We start from the raw sequence: 9,897 nt of genomic DNA, 5'->3' as shown, positions 1-9,897 counted from the left end.
TATTTTAAAACTCCATTGTAGCAATAATACCACTATCTTGCATTTGTATAGTCACAAGTATTTTATAAACATTGAAAGTTCTCCATCTACTTGATCAACATCTATTTATTTTACTTGGGCTGGCATCAGTGTTTAGGCAGTTTTGCAAATGCTGGCTGGCAGAAGTCTAGGTATCCAAGGGACTTAGGTGCCTACAAGGTTTGGCAGCTGCTGAGCAGCAGCTTTGAAAATGCCAGTGACACTTTAATTGAGAGGAAGCATCTGGGCCTGTCTGCACACAAAAGTTGGACTACCTTAACTATACCACTATAGCTAAAGCAGCCCAATCAGCTGATGTGGATGCAGCTATACTAATATATCTGCTTATACTAGCATAGTTTATTCCTGAATGAGAAGGAGAACAAGCTATACTGGTATAAGACAGTGTCACAGGTAAAAGAAAGGATGGTCTAATGGTTAGGGCACTCACCCGGGGCTCAGAAGATTCAGTTTCCTGCTCTGCCACAGACTTCCTCTGTAACCTTAGGCAAGTCACTTGATACCGTTTCCTCACAGATGTGTTGTGAGGAAAAAACACATTAAAAGAGTGTGAGGTGCTCTGATACCATGCTAACAGGGGCCTTGGAAGTACCTTGGATAGAATATACTGGTATAACTGCATCCTCAGTATAACTATGTTCGCAAAAAGTCACACCCCTGACTGACATAGTTATACTAGTACAAAAGCTGTCTGCAGACCAGGCCTTACTCTGAAATGTGTGACATACTCTGAAGTAAATTAGACTAACAAAATAAAGCACATCAAAACTGGCAAAAGAGAACCCGTTACATGCATGGGATATTTCTATAGAAATTAATTTATAGAGAAATGCAACAAATTGAATGACAAAGTAATACTCAAAGGATTCGATTCAGTTTACTTTAGATATTGTAGTTCTGTTTCTCTTCAGTTTTGCATTCTTAAGCTTCAGTGTATGTTTGCACAGGGAACACTATATATTGTGCACATTTTGGTAATAACTGTCACCTACTTGGCTTTAAATCTTTTCCATTTCCAGAACCGAGGTTTGCTGCTCTGTAAGTGCCCCCAAGTGGCTTCAATTTCTGGCCTCAGTAAAAGATATCAAAAGAAATGCAAGGATGCCTGTGCTAGAGAAACCCACACAGAAAGAAAAAGATGCATGCAGCAAAGATGTGACAGTAAGTGACTGGTTTTGGACAAAAATAAAACAGAGTTGGATTAAAGAAAGATGATTTGTAATTATTATCGATAGGAGCAGTGTTATCACTGAAACTCAGTGGTAAATACAAACACTATTCCTGACCTTGTTTCTTGATTTTTGGAAAGCAATGATCACTTGCAACAGTCTAGTATCAAGACCTTAAACTAGTCTTAGCACTTTTCGTATTCAAAGTACAAACAATTTATCCTCACCAGGCCCCTGTGAGCATTACTAGGTAGTTATGTATTATTATCCACATTCCAAAGATGGAGAAACAGAGACCAACAAAAAAAAATAGAGCAGATTCTTTACAACAAAGTCTGAAATGGCCAATATTAATTTCTTACTAGTACATGCCACCTATCAGTTTCTCACATACAACTCATCTGTGAGACAGCTGGGTAAAAATATTAAAGAGTTAATACATTGATTTAGGGAGCTTAGGCCAGAAATTCAGATGAGTATGCCCCAAATTAGTTACCTAAGTCCATCAAGTGTGAAACTTTTGGCCTTAGTAAAGACATGAAACTAACAGCAACGTTACTTGGACAAAACACGATGGAACCAGAGTATCTGACATCACCAGGACATAAAAATTTCCATGCCCATTACCACTGAACTGCTCGAATAAATTCCAAATGAGGTTGTATGCCTGTATTGTGCACCAAATGGACAAAAATGACAATGAGACCGCTTAATTACTTCTTCACTTATGAGGTATATAGATGCATTACAGGCTAATCTGGCCCTTCAACTTCATCAATTAATTCATCCCATCACATGTTTCATGGGTAGCCAAGTATTATTTCCATTTTACAGAAATGGGGAAATGGAGACAAAGTGGTGACTTTCCCTGCAGCATTCGGTGGCAGTGGTATAGCTGGGATTTGAACTCAGAGTTCCATGTTCTCGGCTCAGAGCACAGCTCTCTCACACACACATACTTTCCCTGGTAAAGGAACAAACCTGTTAAATATGAATTTCTAGTACATCAAATAGGGAAAAGCAATCTGAAGACTGCCTGTTTATGAAACAGACGAAAGCCAAAACAAAAGAATGAATATCTATTATAAGAACTGATCCACACAAACATCCCATTGTATGAGAAATACTAATGAGTGGGAATGGATGGCTTCACTAGGTGAAAATCAGTTTCAGCGCTCTGAGGCCTCCGTACACCTCTCTGGGAACTACACTTGTGATTTCTGATAGACTCAAAATCCTTCATATTTTTTCATCCTTCCATGGATCTCCGCTTTGTTTGCGCCTTCCACCATACTTCTCTGCTCTTTTTATTTTTAATGAAAGCTCATATTTGTTTGGCTGAATTCCAACTTATAAAACAAAGTGGTAATGTCCAAAAGTAATGCATGAGAACACTAAGGAATGCTGTTTGAGAGCCACCTTTGGTTCATTATTCCATAGACAACTAACTATGCTCTTCATCAGAGATCTTACACTCAACTTATCTTGGGTCAACATCATCACTGATCCAACTCCACTGAAGTGACGTAGTTACACCCACAATGTTCAAAACCACAACTGCGACGAGATACTGCTAATGTAAAATATACACGGATTGCATTGGAATTCATTGATACTGCACATGGCATGCAGATTTACTAGAAAGATGAGCCAGATGTAGACAGTAGCTACTAAAGGAATCTCCCCAGGAGAATTAAAGGGGTCCAAAAAGGAAGTTTTCTTAAGGTGGCTGAGACCTTTTCTAGAGAAATAGGTCATGTGGTCCTCCAATATTTCCCCTTTTAGTTACCCTCAAAGAAAAGCTCTGTGCATCTGTCCCTGAAAATCAATTTGCATGTTGAGGGCAGCACCAACTAATTCCAAAGGAATCTCTGCATCTTTTCAGTTAAACTTGGTAAGATTCCAGCGCCATTAGGAAGGCTACTCTTAAAGACAACTTTAACTCTTCCTGGGAAGTTTCTTTAAATATTGCCTTCATCTGGCTCATCTTTCTAATACAAAGAAGAAAAAACATTTTCATGCTATTTCTATAGCAGTTAGTGCAAAAAAAAATGTGAGATAGAAATGTCATTTGGGAAAAGCTAGGAGTATGGGCTCAGTCTCAGATAACAACATCTCAAAACCAAGATCCAATCTGAATCTATATATTCCTCTACAATATTCACACCATCTTTTGTAACTTAACCAAAAACAAAGAAATACTACAAATGCATACAATTATTTACTGCTCCATCTTTTTATGATTAGACACTGCCCAAGCTTCCGGTGCCTCCACTGCAACAGACCTTGCACATGTACCTACAGTGTGTGAAACACTTGATTCCAGAGGAGCAATTTAGGAAGACCAAGGCCATAGTAGAACAATTTGGAGTTGCAGGAGGCCTCGGAGAATCCTTACAGCAAAAACTTCTAGATAGAAGGGAGAAGACTGGAAACTGGGTAAGCAAATGCACAAGAGAAAAAGAATGGCTTGTGTGTGAGGCTGCTAATTTGTAAGCTATTTGTGATGTCCTACATGATTTACATGAATAACCTTTATATCAGGTTGCTATAAAGCAGGTCACCTTTTTGGATCAAGTCCAGGAGTCAGACTAGATTAAAATGTGCTGGTGCTTTTACTCAGCTTCTACCCACAATCCCAGAACGGAGACTGGAATGTTTCTAAAATGACTAGCCACTGACAGTGTTAAAAATGTAGATATTTGCAATGCCATCATTAGACTTCAGGGTCAACAACTCATTAGGATGGATGAGGGCAGTTCACATTTCTCAGAGCCGTTGTTTTAAGCTATTTGCACACGCAGGCAGATAGCGCTGTATCCCTTTTGGAAGGCTCTCTGGGCAGCCGTGGGCACTAGAAATTTTTTATTTAAAAAAAAATTTAAATTCTTCACAAATTGATGGGGCTACAAAAGGAATGTGGGCATGGTGTACTATTGGGTACCAATTCTGTCTGATTTCTGAGCAAATCAAATTATTATGGGCTGCATACATGGGGAATGTGGTTTTAAAGTGTTTCTAATAACTATTTAAGGAGTGAGGTGATCATTCAAATAAGAAATGTGACCCACGTGAAGGGTACAAGAATTATAGATGAGCCACATATAAGACTTTTCTGAAATATCGCAACATCCAGGCTGGCTAGTAAAAGTAATCATTCAATTGTTAAGACAAACTAGAGTTATTTTAATTTGGAATTTAACTTCCCAGGAATAAAGCTTTGGCCTCTTCTCCTGAAGACTCCAGGGAATGTGGGGGAAGGAGTTATTTTCAGCATCTGTTCCAATAATGTTGAAAAAAATCTCAAAGGAAATCTTTTTCAGCAGATGCATAAATTCATAATTAGTTTTGCATAATTTCTCTGTTTATATTTACTGTACTCAAAGTGTGTCTGCTAAATTCAGACAGACAACTTGATTTTCCAAACAACTCTCTGTCTTTCAAAACATGGTGATCAGCAATAGCATGAAATAGTGGCTGGGGATAAGAAAATGTCTTTGTTGTACTTTCAACTTCTGTACACAAATGCTTAGGAGGTCATTACTTGTGCTTGTATGGGCCAAGTACTGATAACAATCACACTCCGACATGCCAGCAGTTGATGTGCTTCTCTCCCCACCTCTCAATGGCATAATCCACCTACAAATTTGTTAAATTTAAAAACAAGCAAACACCCCATGCTTTGAAATTTTGACCTTCACATGGTCATGTGGACCTAAATTTTCAAATGACTGGTGTTTTAGATGACCCAGTTTTGGAGTCCCTCACTTCAAATAGTCCTGATGATCAAATAATGCCAAGGACCATCCCCCTCTTAAAATCAGTCCCTTTGAGGTTTCTCACATTGGGCACCCAAAAACTCAGGCACCGAGAATCACTAGTCACTTTTGAAAATTTAGATCCTGTTGTTTGTTTTTAACTATATTGTTTGTCTTATTTGGGCCCTGATCTTGCAACTGATGGCATGTAAGTGGACTGCTGCACATGCATTAAGCCCCATTGATTATTATAGGGCTCTGTGCAGGCTCAGAATTTCACCCATCCACTATTATCTGCAGGATCAGGTCCTTAGATTATTAAGTTCGCTGGCGCTGTGTATATCTCTACATACTGCACAGCAGTAAAGTACACCGAAGGTGCTTGATAGATAATAAAAATAGCATATAGGCAATATCAACCAACATTTGTAGCAACTATCTGCATAAGGAAAGCCTACATTGGTTAAATTCTACCTATCCTTGAACATACAGTTGGTGCCATTAAGAAATAAATACTTAACATTGTTTCTTTAAAAATACTTGGCTGTGAACAAATATATAGATAATAATACAATAAACTTGTTTATTTTTTTATGGCACACACTGTAATTTACCATAGATTGAATGATAGGATAATGGATTTGTGGCTGATTTAGAGTGAGCTGAGACCACTGAGCTCAGACTGAAAATGATTAATGGCCCCATTAATCAAAGCCCACATTTGACACATTGTGCCACCACACACACACACACACACACACACACACACACACACACACACACACACACACACACACACACACAATTTTACTTGGTTGTAAGATGTTTCCTCCCCTTCCCTTAGGTGTTTAACTACTGGTTGGATGACATGTACCTCAACAACCGATTGGCTCTTCCAGTCAATTCCAGCCCTGCAATTATCTTTGCCAGTCAACATTTCAAGGATGTGAATGACCAGCTGAGGTAAGGTATTAAAGACCACAGTTTTTGCCTCTGAAAAAAACTCTTTAAATATGCTGCCTTGGCAAACAGATAACCAGCTTGTTTAAACAAATGAGGGTGCCTGTCATTAAACCGCTCCCTACCGTACAGCTTCTAATTTCACTCATGCAGAAACCTTAAATTAAGAATTATACTTTAAATAGAAATTTTTGCCATCACATTTATCATTTTAGACAAAATATACTGGTGGAACTTTTAAAACTAGGGATATTTGTGAAGCATCTTAAACTTCTCATCAGATACTTTCCCAAATCAGAGCTCTTTGCTGGGAAAAGAAATCCTGACTCCATGCATGTTGTTTAGAGTTGAACAGTCTCCAATATGCTACAGTTACAACTCAGCAAGTTGTAGCAGAGCCCTACATGTCAGCCACCCTAATTTGAGGTCTTTGTGCCATGCAGGAAAAACATTTGTGCTCAGTTTAGCATCTCCTGGGGACTGATGAATATGGAAAAATATAAGCGCAAAAGTAAGTATACTGCCCAATCTCCCACCATGTACCCCAAGGCTGCACAAGTGCTGGAAAGTGGGCACTAACTTTGCTCGTGTCAAAACAACCTGAAAGTGCAATGGAAACAACTGGGTTACCAGGAACTAGTATCAAGAAATCAACACCTTCTGACAATACAATAAAATCCATTCTAAAGCAACAGTCAGTGCTTTGTTGTCATTGATCAGGATAACAGATTAATGGAGAAGACTGCTGCAGAGCCCAAAGAAAAGATCTTGGAGATACAATATTAAAACATGAGCTAGAAGAAAATCATTTCCGGGGCTCATGAAGAATTAGGCTATGTACAACCAGCAGAGTTGACTGACAGATAAGAAAACAGGGTTGGGGGGAGAAGGGTCCCTTTAACAGACAGTGTTTTCAAAAATTACTTTATATCAAAAAGTAATTGCATTACTCCTGATTATACCTGCTGCTGCACATATAACCAATGAATTCTGGAGCCCTGTTGCTTCTAAAATCACCAGCATCCAAAGAACATTTTTGGTGTTGACCATTTCCCTATATGGATATAAGGGTGGCTAAATTTATTTTAAAAAGTGAAAACATAAAGAATAAACAAAGTTTATACAAGCCAAATACACAATATACATCCCCAGATGCTATTCAAAAGTAAACTTCCAGTTCTCAACCTTTGCCAAATGATTTCCCCCTTTTTAAACAGTAATACAAAGCAAATCTACTTTCAAATATTGCAGATTTCCTCTTTGCTTTTAGCACTTTCCAGCTGCACATTACTGAAAGAGTAAATTGCATATGAATTTATGCTGTTATAATTTAAAAAAAAACAGCCAGAACCTTGAAGCTGATCTATATTATATTAAAATTTTGCATAGACAGAGCACCATGTCTTTTTTTAAACCTTCTCTGAACATTAGCATAAATGTGCTTCCTCTTGTTACTGAATAGATTCACTGTGCACATTCTTTTCTATGAAACTACGTTTTGCATTTCTCTAATGCAAATGACCCATAACAAACAAACACTTTTAACATAGAGGATCCCATTCAGAAACATAACAAATGGGCAGTCTGAGGAAATAATGTTCCTGCCCTGCAGCCATGGAGCAAGAGTATATATTTCAGGACAGCAAGTACTTCAGTACACCAGGTAGTACTTAAGTGTTTATATTGCTGAGGCTCCTATCAAGGATGCAGCCCCCATCCTGTTCTGTAAACAACTACTTTCAAGTATCCTCTTGTGGTATCCAGTCTAATTTTGTTCAATTGTTAAATAAGGATTATCACTACATGATTGTAAACTCTGTGGGGCAGGGACTGTCATTTTGTTCTGTGTTTGTATAGCACCAAGTACAATGGGGTCCTGGTCCATGACTAGGCACTATGCTCATAAAAATACATAACACTAATTATATACACTAGTCACCTAATTCTTCCTCTGCATGCGTATGTTAAAATTAATCATAGGGTTTTTTTCCCTTTCTTGCCAAGAGACAGACTGTGTCATGCTGTAGAGTAGAGGTTCTCAAACTGTGGTCCATGGACCACCAGTGGTCCGCAAGCTCCATTCAGGTGGCCTGCGGATAGTTCTCTCTAAAGGCGCGTGCCTGGATGGCTGCACACGAGAGAATGAAGGGCCACCCACCTTATTAATGGAGCCATGCAGGTGTGGCTCCACTAATTAGGTGCCTGGACCCTGGAGAAAACACACATGTAAGGTGAGGTGGTGGCCTTGGGGGGAATAGAGGGTAAGTGGGAGGGGACAATGGAGTGAGAAGAGGGGGTGGGGGGAATTTGGAACATGCAGGACTGCAGCGGCCAGAGAAAGAGTCAACTTTCCCCAGCTCCAGGGCTGCAGTTGCCAGGGAGAGATGGCCTTCCTTCCCAGCCTAGCTCCGTGGCTGCTGGGGTGGGGAAGAGAACCCCCTCCTTCTCAGCCCCAGATGGGGGGCTGCCATGGCAGGGGAGAGAGGGCACATCCATTACATTAGAAAGGTAAGACTACTGATATTAAAATATGAGTTGTGTGCTTTTATTTGTAAAACAAAATAACTTATTTTTTTTGTAATATAGCACTTTTATCCAAAGTGCATTACAATAGTTAGCTAACGATACAACCAACATTAAGTGGTCTGCCGAGACCCTCAGCAATTTTCAAGTGGTCTGCAGAAAAAAAGTTTGAGAACCATTAGTGTAAAGCATAATTGATCTTTATAGGCCTTCTCGGACTCAGACTGAACTCCCAGAAATGGCACCATGTTGCTGCATGGCAAAGGAGTGAGGTTATTTCTATTTTTTACTTACAGATTTGCTGCTAATCTCATTTCAGGAGTGCTGGATTATAAAGCTTTACTGGATGCGTAAGTATTTTGGAGTAGAATCACTGACTGACTACAAATATAAAGAGCTCTGATTAGGAATGTTTGGAGGTGTCCAAAGGCATGCTACATTAGGCCATAATTCATTGGACCACTCTAATGTTAGGCACTGAAATGGTTCAGGTATGGTAGCTTTGGCAACACCATGGTAGCTTTACATGCTTCTCCTTTATTACTACAATATGGGGTGCCAGATGAGGATTCTTCATAAGTCATGTCAGTCATCTGTCAGATACACAGTTCAATCTACAATACAACATAAAAATCTGACTAAAGTGACTGTTTCAGACCTACCTAAGGAGTCCATCCTCTCCAACTGCAGATCAATGTGTGTCAGTGTGATAGCAAAAATAAGAAGGAGTCCTTGTGAGACTAAGAAATTTATTTGGGCATAAGCTTTTGTGGGCTATAACCACTTCATCAGATTCATGGAGTGAAAAATACAGTAGGTAGATAGAAATATACAGCACATGAAAAGATGGGAGTTGTCTTACCAAGTGGGGGGGGTCAGTGCTAACGTGGCCTATTCAGTCATGGTGGATGTGGCCCATTCCCAACAGTTGACAAGAAGGGATGACTATTAGAGGGAAAATTACTTTTTGTATGTTTCAGAGTAGCAGCTGTGTTAGTCTGTATCTGCAAAAAGAACAGGAGTACCTGTGGCACTTTAGAGACTAACAAATTTATTTGAGCATAAGCTTTCATGGGCTACAACCCACTTCATCGGACGTATGCAGCATCCATGCATCCTATGAAGTGGGCTGTAGCCCAGAAAAGCTTATGCTCAAATAAATTTGTTAGTCTCTAAGGTGCCACAAGTACTCCTGTTCTTTTTACATTTTGTAGTGACCCAGCCACTCACAGTCTTTATTCAGGCCTAATTTGATGGTGTCAAGTTTGCAAATTAATTCCAGTTCTGCACTTTCTCACTGAAGTCTGTTTTTGAAGATTTTTTTGTTGAAGAATGGCCATTTTAAAGCTGTTACTGAGTGTCTAGGGAGATTGAAGTGCTCTCCTAGTGGTTTTGGAATGTTACAATTCTTGATGTCTGATTTGTGTCCATTTATTCTTTTGCGTAGA

General features: G+C 39.3%; 1 protein-coding gene across 1 annotated transcript in view; it reads left to right on the top strand.

Moving 5' to 3' along the window:
* Positions 1–1,140: 1,140 nt before the first annotated feature.
* CHAT (choline O-acetyltransferase) overlaps positions 1,141–9,897 on the top strand; it is a 47,411-nt gene continuing 38,654 nt past the window's right edge. Inside the window, exons 1-4 of the mRNA XM_030569881.1 lie at positions 1,141–1,200; positions 3,456–3,647; positions 5,811–5,929; positions 8,746–8,799. Of these exons, the coding sequence (XP_030425741.1) occupies positions 1,141–1,200; positions 3,456–3,647; positions 5,811–5,929; positions 8,746–8,799 (425 nt within the window). The remainder of the gene's footprint in view (positions 1,201–3,455; positions 3,648–5,810; positions 5,930–8,745; positions 8,800–9,897) is intronic.

Source organism: Gopherus evgoodei, chromosome 7 (genome assembly GCF_007399415.2).
Source record: "Gopherus evgoodei ecotype Sinaloan lineage chromosome 7, rGopEvg1_v1.p, whole genome shotgun sequence".
NCBI lineage: Eukaryota > Metazoa > Chordata > Testudines > Testudinidae > Gopherus > Gopherus evgoodei.
This window is presented reverse-complemented; position numbering and strand designations above follow the sequence as displayed.